Genomic DNA, 18,126 nt, shown 5'->3' on the forward strand with positions numbered 1-18,126 from the left:
ATCCAAAAAGCAAAGATGATGGTAACGGTGTTTTCCTACTCGATGATCTTGCTTTTTGGATGAAGGAGCTCACATGGCTGTCATTACTGCTTTCTGCTCTTGTGTTAGATGATGCGATCATTATGTTTTCTAAACGACTTGATGTGTGCATAGAAATGAAGAACATGCTTTGTTTTGCGACTGTTTAATCTTAAAAAATTAATGTAAAGATGTTTGACATGCAGCTGAATAGGCTCCAAGAGACAGGATTTGTAACATTTGAACATCAGCGGGGCACTCAGTAATAACTGATATGTGCCATGATACGTGGCTTGCACACCTAACGTAACATTCAACTGTTTTAGTAACGCCCTTAGAAATAGCATTTTTCCTATTTTTGCTGAGTATTTTGCAACTGTTAATGATATATTGTTTATAAGTGCATACATACACTGCTCTACATGTGCAGATGTTGGGTGAGGAGAATAATGAGGGCCACTGCTGACCCATCACTGGGTGCCAGGGAGATGCTGAGTCCTGCTGCAGGCCACGTGTGGGGCCGTGTGGTGCCAGAAGGGCGAGCATCGCTGCGTGCCGCACCTCGTTACAGCAGTAGCTGGTGGTGCAAATGAGCTGCATCTCTGCGAGTAATTAAATGGTAGCAGAGCGCAGAGCCAGGCACTGGAACGCCATCATCTGCCCTGTTAATTGCTGACCTGCCGCGGGCACGTGGCTGCAGCCAGCTGGTGCAGCGCCAGGGAGGGCTGGGCTGCTGGGGTAGGGCTGACATCCAACCCCGCGTGCCAGAGAACCGAGGGCAGCAGCGTGAGCAGGCTGTGCTGGCCAAAGGGCTCCCGGCTAACGCCAGCACACAGCGGGGTTCTCAAGCAAAGCTGTGATAGCCTAACAGCACGCACAGCACGCACGGATGGCTGTCAGGTTCCCCTGCTGTGACTCTCCATACCACCACCACCATTCAGCTGTCCCAGGTTTGGGCGAATCCCAGTGTGGGCATCTGCCTCCTCGTTGTCCAGCTCAGGTCTCGGCTGTGGCTGTGTGTGCTGGGACATGGACAGCTGTCCGGTGTTGCTCGTGCTGTTTTTCCCGTCCGAGAGTTTGTCTGTCTGTCCGGGTGTGTGGTACCTCTTGTCAGCAGTCCTTCACAGACACCCATCCATCCGACAGCAGCTGCGGTCAGGCGGAGAGGTTTTGTACACAAAGTTCAGAGTAATATCACTTCCACAGTTTTGAGGTGTAGGTGAATTTGGAAATGAAAACCTGGACATCAGAGGAACCGCTCAGGGTGATGTGTCTGGGGCGTGTGAATTATTTTGCTTTATATCCCACTGGCATTTCATTGCTACATATCCATGTGACATGTGATGCTGAAAGGCACGAGGGGTGCGTTCTCTCACTGTACCATTTGGGAAGGGGGTAAGACTGTTATTGGACAAAGAATAATTAATGTTTATTATTGTTTGATTTTGTTCTTTCATGCATTGTAAAACATTTTGCGCTTCTCAGTGAATCCAGGCCATGGCAGCTCCATCCTCTCCTTTTCTCCTCCCTCTGTGCTGTGGCCGGATTCAGGAGAGTAACGAGTGGGGTCTGCTTGTCCAGTGGAAGATCAGGAAACCGTGTTTAGCAATTATGTATTCTGATGAGGTTAACTACTGAGCCCTCTCCATGTATGAACTGCTGCCCCCAGTTCTCCCTGACATAGTGGATAAGTGGTTTTTGCTGGTTTACAGTCCGTCCAAGCTCTGTGAACGAGTAACATGCCAAGGAGGGGGATTCGTTTTGCTGCAGAAAATGGAAAGAGGAACTTTTACCACAGAATCTTTCTTTCTCTTCAAAAAGCACCCTCTGATTTTTTTTCCTCGTTGAGTGTGAACTCAGCACCGCACATCAGTTGGGTGCTCACGAGGAAGGCTGCGGCGAGGCTTTGAATGGTCAGTGTCTGCACCACACTGCTTCTCATAGCTGTGCTTTGGGTTGCAGCGGGTGCAGAAGTGTGCAGCAGCCCTGCCAGGCATCAGCATATGGACGTGTGTTGCTCAGCAGGCAAAGCTGCAGCAGTGAGCTCCTGCCTGGCAGCGCTGCATCCATGGGGCCCTTTCTGCTCCATAATTTCCTGCTGCTCCTCAGATCTCGGCGTTTTGTGCAGAGCACTTTTGTTGCAGAAGCAGTTTGCTGCTCCTGGTGGGGGCACGGAGGTGTGGAGGCAGAAGAGGGGCTGATCCCCATAGCAGGACCTGCATTCTGCCTGCAGGAATGGGGGAACTCCCGGCTGTCAGTTTCATGAGAGGAAATCACAGCTTTCCTGATTCTTCTGGAAGACTTCTTGAATGATGAGAGAATGGTGACAGTTTCCTTGGATTTGAAATAATTAAGGATGAATTTCCTTTACTCACCTCTGAGGAGTGCAGCTTTTAAAAGTTTTACTGTATTTATTCTTAAAGGATTGCTAAGCCTGCACTGTAGAGGAAAAGTTCCTAATTGGCCACTAATTGGCTCTAATGTTTCAAAGCTGCAGTCCCATGTGTTCTTCAGTCATCTGAAGAAGTGTTTTGCAATTGTTTCAAACCTAAATGGAAAAAAGAATTGGTTGGGGGGTGGAGAGAAAAAGCACTGCACCAACCAAAGCTGAAGGAGGAGCTGCTTCCCGCAGGAGGGCAGTGCTGGAGAGCTTTGGGGGCCTGGCACAGAGTGCCATATCCATGTCAGTGTCATTTCAGCTGTGATAAAGAAACACAGCAAGAGGAGAAAAGCTGGAGGAGGCAGGAAGGTGCAGATGGCCTGAAGGGCACCAAGAACTGTGGGGTGAGGAAGTGACCCGAGTCGTGTCTGAAAGGAGAGAAAAGCAGAGAAAAAGTACCCGAAAAAGTGCCAGACTTATTTAGGAAATGATGCGTGTGTGATGTCCGTTTGTACTCAGGAAAGCAATTACCTTGTGGTTAATGTGCTTACGGTGCCTGGCTGCCTTGGAACCAGGAGAGCTGTGTGCTGAGCGTCCCATGGCCGCAGTGCCACTGCAGGGAATGTCTGAGCAAAGGGAGGGGAGTCGTCTGGCCTTGCTCAGCATTCAATGAAATGGTTTTGGTGACCAGTAGGAAAGCTTTCATTCAAACAATTAATGCCCATTTAAATACGCGACTTTGCCAAAATTTGTTGTTCTGAAAACAAGGATCAGGGGTAAATGAGTTTGCTCTTTTCTCTCATCATTCATCATGCTCGTTATTTCTCCTGTGTATTTAAGATCTCTAACTTGCAGAGTCCCACTGGCGTACGACTGTGCGTTAACGAAATGCTGTAGATATTTAAGAGATTTCCATTTTAGCACTAGCGTTGATTACTGAAATAAGGTTGGAGCAGAGTTGTTGCTGGTGACTAAAGGCTGCCCTACCGTTTGTGAACAGACCCCGTCGCAGCAGAGCAGCGTCCTGGACAACGGGCAGGACGAGGGGCCGGGGAGCGGCCAGTGGAACCCCTACCCGCTGGGGCGGCGGGACGTGCCCCCCGACACCGTCAGCAAGAAGGTGAGCAGCGCGGCCGGGGAGCAGGGGGGCCCTGGGGTGGGCCTGGGAGATGCTTGTTTTTGTGGAATTGCGGAGTTGCTCGTGTTGGAAGGGGCTTTTAAAGGTCCTCTGGTTTGGTCTCAGTGTTTTAAGCAGCAGTCGCTAGGAACGAAGGGCCTTGTTTTGATGCTGTACCCATGGTTGTATTTATTCCAATGCTGCAGTGTGAGTACTGGGCACCTCGTGTCTGTAGATGTATTCCTGCACATGGCGGGCAGCCACCAGCCCCTCCTGTCCTCAAAATCCTTCACTCACATTCCTCATTTCAATCACATCCGTCGGTTCATGACCAAAAGGAAACGTGCTGAGGTGGGGAGCAGCTCATGGGCTGCCACTGCCGGGACACCCCGAGCACCTCCAGCTTCACAAGGGGAGCTGTGCCTGTAGCAGCGACAGTGGCACCCATTGCTGTCTGTGTGGAGACGGGTCCTGCTCCTGGATGAAGTCTTATGAGTTACAATGTGCCTATTGAAAACTTCAGCAGTGTAATTAACCGTCAGCACTGATGAGATAAATATTCCCCGACTGGCTTCACATCTGTTTCTCCAAGACAGCAGCAACCCTTTCAAGAAGGTAGAGACAAGGCAGTTTGCACTTATGAGGAGTTACGCTTTGTATCCTAAGTTATCCTTAACTTCACAAGCATTTGGGGGTAAAACCTGCACTTACCCACCATCATGACTGGATACCCGTTTATGTCTCACATCACCAGTGTCACTGTAGTAAGGAACTGCAGATTCTGGTTCATTCTGAATATTGGAGCGTCTCAGTGCTCCAAAGCAGTAAGCACAAATGTTGCATAACTGTACTGAAATCTGCTGCACTCCAGGGAGCAACCCTTTGTTGCACCCACTGCTACAGCTATGCTGTAAGCATCGGGCACTGAGCTAACAATAATTACCATTTAGGGTGATGCTGAATGAAGTACAGAATAGCAATGAGATCAGGGGAGGCAGTGGGCATGATGGAGACCTTTTTCTGAAGAACAAATAATCGCCCTTTCTGAGAACAGGGTTTGTTTTCAGCTTACCCACCTCCAGCAGGAGCCACAGCATGAGTGCACAAGCAGTGGTGATATCATCTCTTCAAACAAAGTCTATTAACAGGAATGAGAAATGAATTCTGAAAACTGTTTACCCGTCCTCAGGAGGTGCTTTGCAGTGTGTTGTTTTGACAATGCTCATCTCATTTCCAATGTAAGTCACCTGCAGGGCCTTGGATTCCAAAAATCTCCTATAGAAAGGAAGTACACCACAAGGAACAATGACATGATGTAATACACGTTGTGGAAGCTGTTGTTGTTCACCTGTAGCACAGTACCTGTAGTCATGGTGGGAAAGGGCTCCCGCAGAGCAGTCAGCCTGGGGCAGAGCTGCCCTTGGGACATGGCTGTGAGAAAGCTGGGATGTGCTCTTCTGAGAGGAAGTGCCACCCACAGGCTGTGCTCAGGATGGTGGAGAATGTCGCCATCACAGTGCCTGCTGCTAAACCAGCTAAACCCAGAGGGCTGCAGTTTGTGTCCTGATGGTACTTCAGTTCGTTGGGGGGTGGGAATACTACACATATAACTGTGTAACGTATGGGATGTGAGGGTTAACTTCTGACCTCTTCACTGCTCACGCTACAGATTAAACAGCAGCTTTGTTTTCATCTAAGTATCATCATTTAAGTGATCAGCTCATACTCTGTGGGAGATTTATTGTACGGATAAGTTTTATGGATAAGTTATGGTATATACAAGATATCGTATGGATAAGTTTTAAGTTTACTAACCTTTAAATCAAGTAACCACTGCCTTGTTAGAGAACTGCAGAGCTTGTGCTTTTATGTCATGTCAGCTTCATTCTGAACGACCTGCTTTTCTGTAAGAAGGAAGGAGTTGAGGTGTGTGAGAGGAGCACCCAAAGGCAGCCTGGAGTCACTGCTGATGGAAATGAGTGGCTGAAGAGTGAAAATGAAGATGGAAGATGAACGGCCGCTGAGTCCAGCAGCCTGGGGGCAGGTTGGCTGCTGCAGTGGCTGTGGGTGGCAGTGGAACACACAGCTGAGGCTACACAAACTCTTGGAGAGCCCTGCGTGGGCTGTGTGGGGCTCAGCAGCTGTGCAAGGAACTGGAGCAAGGCAGCTGCCTGGAAATAGGACGCACTAACATGGCTGAGTCTCCGTTTCCTCTTTTGACTTAGAGGTGGATCTGTTAGCCAGAACTGGGGAACTGGAGGGTCCTTCTGTTTTATTTCCAGTGTCTGCTGCTCAGTCTGGAGCTCTTTTAGGCTAAAGTGAAGATCTGAAGATTTTCAGTGAAGAAGCACGGTGTTGTTTGTGTCCGAAATTGGTGTCTTCCTTTGAGGTGGACGTTGCAGATGCTGTGGTGGATGAGCTGCATCATATCTGAGTCAAACAGTGGGATTTATGAGATTCCTCTCTTTTTGGATACTTCAGCAATGAGTGCCAAGCACATGAAGCACAGGACCTGCATAGCTCAGGGTGACGTGGGCACATGGTTTGATGTGCTGGGAGCTGATGAATTGCTCCAAGTCTGTCCTGGGCAATTCCCTTCTGATCTTGGATGAACTGCAGATCTTCCTGACCCGTAAAGCAGAATAATCAGTGCAAACGGACTTCTCCAGGCTCTTTCAGGAGCAAGTTGGTCAGTGCCCATTAACACTGTCATGTCCACGTGCTCTCTAAGAAGAGTTTGGGCACTAAAGAGCAGGGTACAACAGTAGCAGAGTTCTGTGCCGTTTTTCATGAGGCTACCCATCTCAGGTACTCAGACACAGACCTGCCAGACGTATTCTGGCTGTGCTAGCTGGTCCTTCTGTTCAGATGCAATCAGCAGAACACCAAGGCAGAGCAGTTTTGCTTGCAGTCATTGTGCATCTTGCTGCATTCAGTACCTTGAGTCGCTCCAATGGCATCAAAATTAATGATGTATTCAGCAGGCAATTCTTGAAAATTCATCCCAGTGCATTTTAGCAGTGGCAGCAAGCAGTTAGTTCCAATGCCTTGGTTGTTATCACTTGCAAGGTCAGATGAATGGCTGACAGGTACAAAACATTCTGATCTTTGGCTGTGTTAATGTTGGTCATCTCTGAAATACCATCTCTCCAGTGCTGACTCTCAGCAGAGTCAGAAGGGGTCAGTGCTAATGAAGATCAGAGCTGCATAACGGCAAGGGATTGTGCCACTGTTGTTTTCACTTTGTCCACAGAAGCTGGCAGATACTGAGATGTGCATTTCTAATGCTCCTTCATGTTCATGGTCTTCAAATACAGTGCTCAAATGCTCGTCCTTGGTGGGTGGCTGTAATCTGAAAGCAGTGCAGTGGAGTGATGGAGGATGCTTCTCAATGTCTTTGAGTATGCTGTGATGAATAATCCACTCCAGTTCAGTGTATTTTTTAATATATTCTGAGCTGAAGCATGTATTCATCGTGACACGAGGAAAAAACAACTTTCTGTTTATGAAACGAACTGCATCTGGCTGATTTCCCTTAAGCCTTTCTGGGTCGCTAAATGAGCGTATCCTCGCTGCCTTTAATCACAGCTGTTCCTAACGGTGCTCAGAAGACAAACCTCTGATGGGATTTAAGAGGTTTGCTCGTACTTGACTCTGTAAGCTGTAATAATTGCTTCTTTTCAGCTTCCTGACTTTCTGGCCTAACGGGCTGCATTACCCACAGGCAGGTAGCCACATCCAGACCTTGATGGGGTCGCAAAGCCTGCAGCACCGCAGCCGTGAGCAGCAGTACGAGGGGAACATGAACAAGGTGACCATCCAGCAGTACCAGCCCCCGCTGCCCATCCAGATCCCCTCCTCGCAGAGCTCCCGAGCGCCGCAGACGGGGCGATGCCTCATCCAGACCAAGGGGCAGAGGAGTACAGACGCCTACCAGGAGCAGGTGGGAGCGTGTCTGCAGAAAGTAATGCTGTGAAAGATGCTCCTTTATCCCCCTCTTTCACACAGCCGTATGAGGGGCCCGGGGCAGCACTGCCATGTGCCACGCAGGGCAGGGAGGTGGGCTGTGCTGCCCGGCACCAGGGAATGGCACTGATTTTCTTGGCTTGACCAGGGAATGCTGCTACTGAGGTTCCTGACATCAGTGGTCATGCTGAATTTGTCCGCAGTTCCTCCCAGTTTGCAGCATCCTGGCTCAGTGCTGACAGTGCGTGCTTGGCAGATGCTGCACCTTCCCCTGGTGGGTGCTGTGAGCTTCCCTGGGTGATCCTGTCCCTGATCTGTTTGGCCTTACCGATGTCAGTGACTGCTGGAGGCACCTGACTCGAGGAACAAGGCTCAGATCTAACACCAAAACTCTCTCCTGTGTGAAGTGCTGGCAGTCCATGCCAGCAGCTGCCTGGTTTAAGTCCCTGGGCCAAGCACTGAGATTCAGCAGCCAGTCCTTGCACCTTGATGAGTGGCCATTAAGCTGCACAGATGTCATTTTTATTTTACACTAAATTAGCCAATGCCATTGAAATCCACCCTGACCGACAGATAAGGTTCAGCACGCTTTCTTGGAAGAGAGCCCTTGTAAAACCATTGGTGCTCAGAGCTACTGGGGCTGATACTGGCAAGATTCTGAAGATCTCTGAGCTTCCCATTGCTCGCAGCTGTTTGTCACCTGCACAGCACCCAGGGGTGTGACAGCTGGAGCAATGGAAGTGCACAGCATGGACTGTAGGGGCAGATTCTGTTCTTACTGACATAATTACCGAGGTTCCAGTGAGAGGGAAAGACTGGGCCGACACAAACTGCCTTTTCACAAGTGTCTTTTATTTTTCTCCTTGAAAATAAAAATTTAAATATATGCAAAAAAAGGCAGAGCTCTGTGAGTATCGTAGTATCACTGTAGCATGTTGAAACCATGAAAATCTTTCATTTTAAAAACATTTGAATGGCTTTTACTGCGTTGTGCAATACGGCTCTTGAGAGGGTGAACTCATCTTGTTGATGTGAGCTCCGCTGTACGAGAAGATGCCATTGTTTGGTCAGGCTTTGGTGCTGGCAGTCACTTACCTTGCTGTATCTTTCTAACCTAGTTTTGTGTGAGGATAGAGAAGAATCCTGGCCTTGGTTTTAGTATCAGTGGTGGAATAAGTGGACAAGGCAATCCATTCAAACCTTCCGATAAGGTAAGTCGTGCGTTTCTCACTAAATGGGCTTTATTTAAATAGAGTGCCTGTAGTGGAGACACAGATACAATGAATGCCATCTTTATGAACTTCTGTTACGATAAATGGAAGTTTTCCCACACGTGGCCTTGTTCTGCTGTGGGAGAAATGTTTGCTTTTTGTTTGCTTGGTTGGTTAATGAAGATGAGAGACTTAAAACAGAAGTCACATGGGTGTCTGGTTTATGGTTCACACAGATAAATTGTCAGACTGTGGTGCACAGCATCATCTCTCTCACTTTCTCCTTCTGAGAATCAGTATAGGCCCCAATTAATTTGTCACCTAGCATCATTAGAGCGACTGCTGAGGCAGGAGTAACCATCACCAGGTAACTGAAAGAGCAGTCTGTAGCAGGGGCATAACATAAAGCAGTCCTGGTCCACAAACTGGTCTGGAGATGAGCCATAGCTTAGGAACACCACGGCAAGCAATCTCCTGGTTTGTAATGCTAATTAAAGGCTTGGCCACTGTGGTGCATCATGGCCAAGGACAGCCAGTGTTAGTTCTGGTTGTTCATGTTGGGTGTCCATTGGTACTGCTATTTGGAACATTCCTCTTTTTCAGTTTGATGTATGAGGTTAGAATTAAGTTGTGCTTCCACTGCCTGTCACTTGTCTGAAATCCTTAAAGGAGAACCTGTGTCCCACTAGGAATGTACCTGCGTGAGCTAGTTACACGTGCAGTGCAGCAACAGCTGTAGATAGAATGTTACTAATGAAAACAATTCAAAATTGAGTGTAGAGGAGTGCTAGAATGGTTATATTGAAGGAAGGAACAGTTTAAAATGTTGGGGCTTTTTCAATTGCTTCCTAATGTTGTCCTCAGCAACTGCCTGCTGCCTGCAGACCTCTGAGCCACACGCACATGGCACTGCTCTGCCCCTGAGATGGGAGCAGCAGTAATGGCAGGGAGCAGTGCTCTGAGCAGCAGTGTGCCCTGCCGTCACATACTGATGGTGCTGGGATGGGGGGAAGCAGCACAGAGCAGTCGTTCTGAATGGCAGATGTTTCAAACACGTGGGGGAGATGTAAGCACCGTAGGTTCCATCCCTCTGCTCTGCAGGAGCTCAGGTTTCTGGAAGGGCAGCAGAAACACTGGGCAGAACCCTGCTCCAGAAGGCTGAGGAGTCCCCTGAGGGGGACACGGGATTTACATGACAGCAAGGAGCAGGGAATGTCCCTGGTGCCTCAGAGCAGTGTGCCTGGTGAAATGCAGCCTGTGCTCAGCTGTGGGCCGGTGTGAGGTGCTCCCTCAGTGCCGTGTGGGGCAGTGGGGAGGTGAGGCTGCGGGTGCAGAGGTCCAGGACCTCGTGAGCTGTGTGGAAATATTGCACTCATCACTCAGGAGCTCCATCCCTAACTTGGGGGCTTATTAACATGTCTTACAGAAATTCTAAACACAAATCTAAAAATATTCTTCGTTATTTAATAGTTTATCCCCTTTCAATGTCATTCACTCTGCAGGCAATGGATCCAGAGAGGATTCTAGAGACCATTGCTCTGCTTTAATTAATTAACTCCTGCTAATCCTGTTTCTCCTGTTTCCAGAAGCTCTTCCAATTGCATGTTATTTGTGAAGTGGAATCTTGCTTCAGATGCCCCTGAGTTTCGTGGTGCCAGGAGCTAACAGGCTGCAGGTCACGAGTGCTGCTACAAGCTGCTGCTTGGCTCCTTGCAGATTAAAACAGGGGTTTGGTGTTGAGAGCATTGCCAGAGAGCACAGATCCCCAGCCCAGCAGTTAGGGAAACACCTGTATTTTGGGAACTAGTTCTTGGTAATAGCATCCTAACCTCTGTTACTTCTGACTTATAGGGTATCTTTGTTACTAGGGTTCAGCCTGACGGACCAGCATCCAGCCTGCTCCAGCCTGGCGACAAGATCCTCCAGGTAGGGATTTACTGCTTTGTAACCGAGCTGAGATGTAAGGCATGCCTTTGCATCTCACACTAACGTTTTCAGTACAATTCTTGGCACTTCAGTGTTGATTTCTAACAGTGTTACTCGCAGTAGCCTTGAAATCTGGTCTCAGAAGGACTAAAGCTGTTTGAAACCATAAGTGTATGTGGAAAAGAGGCCACAGAGCAGCTGTGGCAGCAGTGGTCCCTCCGAACTCCTGGTTGCAGGAGATCACTGTGTGACTGCTGCTCGTTTTTGGCTTTTTGTCCCTTCTGTATTATCCCTTCCCCCGAAATGAAGCTATTACAGAGAATCTCATGTGATTTCCCTTCTTGTTTCTGCATTGCAGGCAAACGGACACAGTTTTGTACATATGGAACACGAGAAAGCTGTATTACTACTGAAGAGTTTCCAGAACACAGTAGACCTAGTTATTCAACGTGAGCTTACCGTCTAAATATTTTTTTATAAATAGTAAATATGTCTAGCCAGATCTAATGTTCAAACAGATTTATACATAGGAAACCAATTTTTGCCAATTGCTGGACCAATGGCAAACAGTAGTGCCAAATGTATAATACTCAATGTCAGTACCAATCATCTCGACAGAAATACACGACCGACACAGATCTCTGGTTCATGTGGCTATGTATCAGTTCTACCCGTCAGCCTCCGGCTGTGCATTGGTGCGTTTTTTTAATCGAGTTTCTTCTTAAGGTCAATTTCATATGATTTCAAAACACAGAAGCACATACCAGTTCGTTAGGAATTCTGCTGTCCATCAGAAACACTGCCTCAAAGTTGTATATGCCTTTATAAAGATGAAATATATTAACCTGTACTTCCCATGAGATATTTCTATCATGTCACATACGAAAATATAGAGAAAAGATATTTTCATAAACACCTCAAAGAAAGTATATATTAAATTAAATTTAATAACGTTCATTTATTTTCAATGCAAAGATATTATATGCCTTATGAAAATACCTGTACATATGCAGTGTGTATAGCTGGCTCCGTACTAACGAGTGAAACTGTCGCTGCACAGGGTGAGCTCTGCACAGCCCGGGTAGCGCCACCAACGGCAGGAGGTGGGCGCACGTCCTCCTGGTGGGCGCTTCCAGTTGCTTCATGTGAACGCACCACGAGGACGAGCAGTGAGTGTAGACAGCTCCGCTTCCTAACGGGAGGAGTTTGCGATGGGCGGCAGTCAAACTTCTTTTGTTGCTGCTAATTTCTTTATTCTATCTTTTCCATTTGAAGTGACGGCCCCTCACCTGTGTTGCCCATTTCCCCTGTGTTATGGTGTTCTGTCTTTTTGCTCTGGCCCGGGCTCGCTATGTCCATGACCAGTATGGCTTCAGCCTTTACAGAACCCTTTATTTGAACGATAGTCTCTAAAACGAATGGGGATTGACTCAGCATGCCTGAGAAATCGTGGAAGAGTGGCACTGACAGAGCATGGGGAGCTTTCCCACCGAAGTACCGAATCTGAAAACCCTTAAGGTAAAAATCCTCGCGCTGTTTTCAACAGAGACAGCACCAAATTCTGCCAAACTGCTGCTGCCTCAGTAATTCAGGGGTACGCCGTGCTGACAGCAAGGAGGTGAAACACAAGGAACGCTCCCACGAGGTGCTGCCACTTGTGCTGCTGCCCACAGTCTGGTGCTGGGCTGCAGGCAGAGCCAGGAGCTGCTCACAGGGTGCTGCCCACAGGCATCTCCTGACTGCTAACCCTCAAACCTTCCGTCTCTTCCCCTCAAGCACACGCTGACTGAAGTGATTAAGACTTCCAGTTAAACTGACATGATGTCAAGTGGTGCCCCTTCTGTGTGCTCTGTGCATGGGCCAGGTGCCTGCCACAGAGAAGCACCCCACAAATAGGTAAGAGTAGGAACTGCCCCCTGGGGTGTCACGAAGCACCAGGCCTTTAATTGTTTGCACTCTTCCTTATCTTTTTAGGCTGCTGGGAAGCACTGGAGGGGCTTGGGAGTGTGAGGCTTTTATGTCGGCATGTAAATTCTATATTCCATGGTTGTTTGCATCTTTCCTTTTCTCTTCAAACAACAAGAGTTATTGAGTTTATTAGTACAAATAATAACGAACCATAATTTCCTAACTGACATAATACTAACTTTTCCTTTACCCGTGCAAGTGCTCTTAGTGGAAGAGCTCCTGTGACCCCTGGGTGGCACCACGCTCCCAGATCCACTTGATATTACAAGCTGAAGCTGATCCAGGTTGGGGTTATTTCCCTGTTTTCAGTTTTCCATTTCTGCCACACAGCTGTAATTTCAAAATAAAAACCACACAGGCTCTGCAGAACCCATTTGAAGCTCCCCCCTGAGTTGGCACATCAGAGGCCAACGTCCCCACTTTAAGTCCTTTGCCCTTCAAGAGAAAATATCAAGTTTTACTCATCATCATGTTCAGAAAATTGTACCTTTGCAGTCTGTAGCTACACTGAATGGAAATCAGGTATGTTAATACGTACTTATGCACCTAAGGCCTCTTTGGAGCTACTTTTTTCACGCAGAAAAATCACTGTCATGGATGTGAGCACAGCGTGCAGAGCACACGTGTACAGCCACAGCTGTGCAGCCCACAGGCATCTTATGGCAGCACGGCCCCATGCTCAGAGCTTCCCTGTCATTTCTGCTTCCAGTAGGTAAGTGGAGTGCATTACTTCTGCAATTCTGCATCCTACTGTAACACTGTGCAGCGCGGGCGTGCAGAACGCACAGCACACATCCCTCCTTCCCTCAGCACTTCAGCACACAGCAGCTGCAATGCACAGAGTGCTTTGGTAGCATCCAAATGTAGCAGGGAGTTGCAGAGCTAAGGAGGCCCATTGCCAAGGCAGTGGAGACAGGTGAGGATGGCTGAACTCTGACGTTCAGAGTTGCGTGGCTGCGTGCTTGTTAATGCTACATTGTTTGCTTTGGTGGGTTTCTGCACGCTGAGTTTATGAGACTAAAGCACAGTGGCAGCATAAATCGAGGCTGTGTGCACATCTGTATGTCAAGATTGCTGAGAGCTTTCATCAGTGGATTGTAATGAAAAGGAAATTACAATAAAATTGAAGAAAAACCTCAGCCACAACTCCCCGACTCCAGGAGGGATCTGGGACGAGTTTGGCCTCCCAGCTGAAAAGTGCAATAGGTAAGCTTTAATAGCAGCTACCACTGTCCAAATGCCCCAGCAGTTTCTTCTTAGCATTGTTTCTATTCAAAGTGATAGAAGTGGTGTTTAGATAGGAGCAACTCGTCTTCAGTGGGACTGCTCAGGGTTTCCACATTAATCCACTCAAACAACCTGCAGCTTTTTCTTTCCCAGAACCTCACGTTGCACCATTGTGCACGGCCAGGTTTGCAAGCAGGGTACCCAGCTACATGCAGGCTTTGCACATAAAAAGCCCATAAGTATAAATACAGCTCTACAGCAAGTCTGGTGGGTAGAGGACAGCTTACCCAGAGGTGAGCTCCATGTGTGGGTTCACTTGCATGTGTGTGAGAGAATTCTGATAATGCAAGCGCAGGCTCAGAGCTGCAGATGGTTTCCTTTCTTTGGGCTGCACAGCACTCCTGGGCACACCATATGTTCTCCCTTGTCAACGATACAGGCACTCAATGCCCTGTTTTTTAAGCTCCTAGTGGAAGCATTAATCTCAGTGGAACTGTGCTGGGTTCTTTTTTACATTTTTCTTGCAATAAACAACAAATGATCCTCAGGGAAGGGCTGGATTACAGAAGGAAATCTGCACTGGGGTTCTCTTACCCTCATTTTGCAGCAAGTGAGTCTTAAGGAACTCATGGTCAGTACTGGGGCTGATGGCCCTGTGCTGCCGGTGGCTCCTGATAGGGCCAGATGTGTCCAAATCCCAGGGCCCAGCTGTTCTGCAGCCCTGTTGCCAGTTGGCTATTAAGAAAAAAAAAAAAAAAAAAGGAAAAATTAGAGAAAACTGCTCACAAAATGCTTTTATTTTGAGAAACATTTCTAAGAAAAGATCACAGGAAGCCTGTGGGGCCTTCTGGTCCTAACAATTTGGTCACTGAGCGTTGTGTTGATCAGCTTTGATATTTACAAGCCAGTTGTTCTAAATAGCAGAATTCAGATCTGTTGTGATGCTTTGCAGAGCTAAGAGCAGGGTGAGAGCAGAGCCCTCAGGCTGCATGCTGGGCATCCATGGGACCACAGACACGTTTCCAGGCATTTATTTATTGGGAACGTTCTGCCTGAAAGGCTACTGATGCTGTTACAAGGGGCCTTTTTCTGAACATGAATGAAAAGACCTTTGAAACATAGCTCTAACAGCCATATATTTTTAGCTGATAGATGAATAGCTAGAAGTTAAATCACCAGTGCTGTAGAACACCACTGATTTCCATGACCTGGAGGTTCAATTAAAAATTACAGGACAAAGTGTTCACGAAATTGGTTTGCTGTTGTTAGTAAGCACTTTGAATGTAAAGACTCTCCCATGGTGAATCCTCTCTTGCTTGTAATATAGCATTTGATTACCTTATGCAATGGGAAGTCTGCATATTTATAAATATGTGTATATATGTATATATCTGATAGAGATATATGCAACAGGAAATGCAAAGACAACCCTAAATGACAAACCTTTGGACCTGCTCACATGCAGGGTCTGGTCTCCAGCAAGGATGCAGGCACTGGTGCTGGGCCCAGGGTGGCACAGGGGCTGTTGCTGAGGAGCCAGCCAGCAGCAGGCCATGGGCTGGAGGCTGTGCACTGCCTTGGGTGGGAGTTCAGCACACGGGGATCCGGGTTCCCTTGTCCTACACAGCCAGGCAAGCCACATCAAACAGAAATAGAATAGAACACTAAGACCAGTTTGCCCAAATCATAAACACAGGAGATCATAACACTCAGCGGGATCACTACCTACCTTACCAGATTTTACATTTAGAATTCCAATGAAGAACAAACCCTTAGCTACAGCCTGAGCCCCTTACCCACCAGCTGTGGTACCATGCACTCCATCCTGCCTCAGCCTTCCAGCTCTTCTGCCTTCAGAATTTTCATTTAATTAGTGCACAAAGATTTACAATGTTATTTTCGGCTAATCAGATTTAAGGACTTATTTCATTTGTTAGTCTTGCTAGTATGAGTGGAATACAAAGTAATGATACAACTTTCAGGCCAGTAGTTTGGATAGGATATGAATTAATTGGTGGTTTGATTTTGTTTTGAACAAGTTTGGTTTGGGTATGCTGGAGCAGTAGCTCTGGCCACGCGTGCAGTGCAGCACAGCAGTGACAGCAGAGGCCAGGCAAGGTGATCCGTGCTCCTCGGGGGGGGAGGAGCTGGGGGCAGCCAATGTGAATCTTCTCTGTAAAAGCCAATTTCTACAGACACCATTTGTTTCTCCTAGAACTTCAGTAGTTTCTCTTAGGGAAAAAAAAAAGCCCTTGCAAATCCTCCTAGGGGACAATTCACACAAATGTGCTACAAGTGAATGACATCACTGCATTGCAGCCAGAATTTACACGGCCCTTGTAAGGCTTTTCCTGCAGCACCACCAACCGAGCCACAGCCCTGCAGCACAAGAGGCTTCATCTTTGTCAACTGGGGCCTTCTTTGTCTCTTTGCTAGCACATGTGGCTTTACCCTGAAACCCTGCTCAGAACAAACACTTATCGGTTAAGTTTTCTACTTGTGAGTACTGTATCCAGTTCAAAACCAACAGCTTACTTTATTAAAAATTTTACCATTTTATAAGAGACATGTTTAATTATGATGGAGATGGCTGTATTGTAATTAATATTTTGAGATAATTGTGATTTTGAGCTTAAATTATATACAGAAAATGGTCATTTTTGTATGTGTTAAAAGATTGCTATATTACAAATGACTAACTGTACTTTTCAGTTTAATTACAGTATTAATGTAAATAAAGCTGAATGAAGAAATATTTACTACTTTATTAACATAGATTGTGAATGTACTTAATGTTTTTTGCAGTATAAAGACTTACTGAACTTGAAAGCTGCTTCATTTTATGTGCAAAAAGGTACTTCAAAATTATATTTTAAATCTATTGATTCAGTGCAATCAATTATATTGTCAGTTAATTTGCACACGCAGGTTGTATCCTTCCAGTTTTCTTTCATGTATGACACTTACCCGTAAGGTGCATATTGTGTTTAGAATGCATTTTGCAGATGCTTCTGTACATAAAACAAATACAGGGACTAAAACAATGCTGTGCAGTGTATAGCAGAGCCATTTTTCGGCTTTGGTGTACCCAACTTTTTCAGTATTTAAAGAAGTGTTTTGAATAACATTAAAAAAAAGTCTCTTTATTGTATAAATAATAAAAATGTCACCTTATTGTAATTAACTTTTGTCATCTTTTACTATTGGAAAGGACCCGAGCTTTCCAAATCACTGTTCTGTAAGCGATGGGAAACGAGACGGCTGTTACCTCTGCATCTCTGTAAGTGCTCCAGAGCTCCCCTCCACCTCTAGCCTCAGTGATGTTCACTACAGCTTCAGCTGGAGCTGCCAGCAAACGCAGTAGTGTTTCAGGGCTGTTTCAGGGAAAGAGGCCCTTTAACTGCAGGATACATCAGAGAAAGACCTGAAAAGCGAGTGACCGCACTTGTTTGTACATCTCTGCTGCTGGGACACCACACGGCCACGGAGCGACTGCGTGTGGATGAGGAGCAGCCCAGCACGTGCTGCTGTTTGTGGACTTCGACAACTGCCTCACACAGCAGAAGGAGCCAAAGCGAGGCTCACAGGACTGACAGCAGCAGCAGCTCAGCCATCCGTGTCAGCACAGAACAGCTCTCGCTTTGCTGAGCTCAAGAACGACTTGGGCCACACTCACCTTTCTTCTGCACAAATACGCTGCATTTTAGCAGAAAGGCCACTCTCCCATTCCCTTCTCTCTGCCCCTCCTGGCACCAGTCGCTCTCTCACCCTACATACCACCACCGGGTCCCCCCAGACGCTTCTTTTCTAGCAGGTCACAGCCCTGTGCTGCTGTGTGAGATGCACCAGACGTCGTCACTTTGCTGAAAGGTGCTCGCTAAGCTTGAAGACCCTGAGGATAAGGAAGAGTGGTTTTATGTTAATTCTGGTCACACACAAAACCAGTGGTGTTCAACTCTAAGCCATATTACACTTCTCTGCGTTACAGCAAGAACAGGCAGAGGAAATGAAAATGCTATCATTCCATACGTTTTACTTGATAAAAAACACACAGCACACCTATTTTGTGTCAGCTTGCTTTCATACACGGAATGGAAGAATGAGGTACAGTTCTGTTCCTAGATGCAAAGATGTCTTTTAGTTTAAAGCTTTTTTTTTCTTCTAAATTTCATTTCAGATTGCAAAGTGAAGGGTTTGCAATTAGTTCTCATTCACAGAGACCCCAACTGCAGCACCTACACAGTACCCACACAACAAAAGCACTCGGTGCAGTGTAAAAGAAGCCAACAAACAAAAAAATCTTAGCAGTGGAA

At 47.0% G+C, this 18,126-nt stretch overlaps 1 protein-coding gene across 1 annotated transcript in view; it reads left to right on the forward strand.

Annotated features, from left to right (window-relative positions):
• The window catches only part of LRRC7 (leucine rich repeat containing 7), an 84,584-nt gene extending 73,341 nt beyond the window's left edge, over positions 1 to 11,243 (forward strand). The window contains exons 22-26 of the mRNA XM_042819149.1: positions 3,399 to 3,518; positions 7,240 to 7,458; positions 8,600 to 8,692; positions 10,544 to 10,618; positions 10,977 to 11,243. Coding sequence (XP_042675083.1) covers positions 3,399 to 3,518; positions 7,240 to 7,458; positions 8,600 to 8,692; positions 10,544 to 10,618; positions 10,977 to 11,084 — 615 coding nt within the window. The 3' untranslated portion in view covers positions 11,085 to 11,243. The remainder of the gene's footprint in view (positions 1 to 3,398; positions 3,519 to 7,239; positions 7,459 to 8,599; positions 8,693 to 10,543; positions 10,619 to 10,976) is intronic.
• The last annotated feature ends 6,883 nt before the right edge of the window (positions 11,244 to 18,126 follow it).

The sequence above is a fragment of the Centrocercus urophasianus genome, unplaced genomic scaffold (genome assembly GCF_019232065.1).
Source record: "Centrocercus urophasianus isolate 14NV4802_14NV808 unplaced genomic scaffold, USGS_Curo_1.0 seq_18, whole genome shotgun sequence".
Taxonomy (NCBI): domain Eukaryota; kingdom Metazoa; phylum Chordata; class Aves; order Galliformes; family Phasianidae; genus Centrocercus; species Centrocercus urophasianus.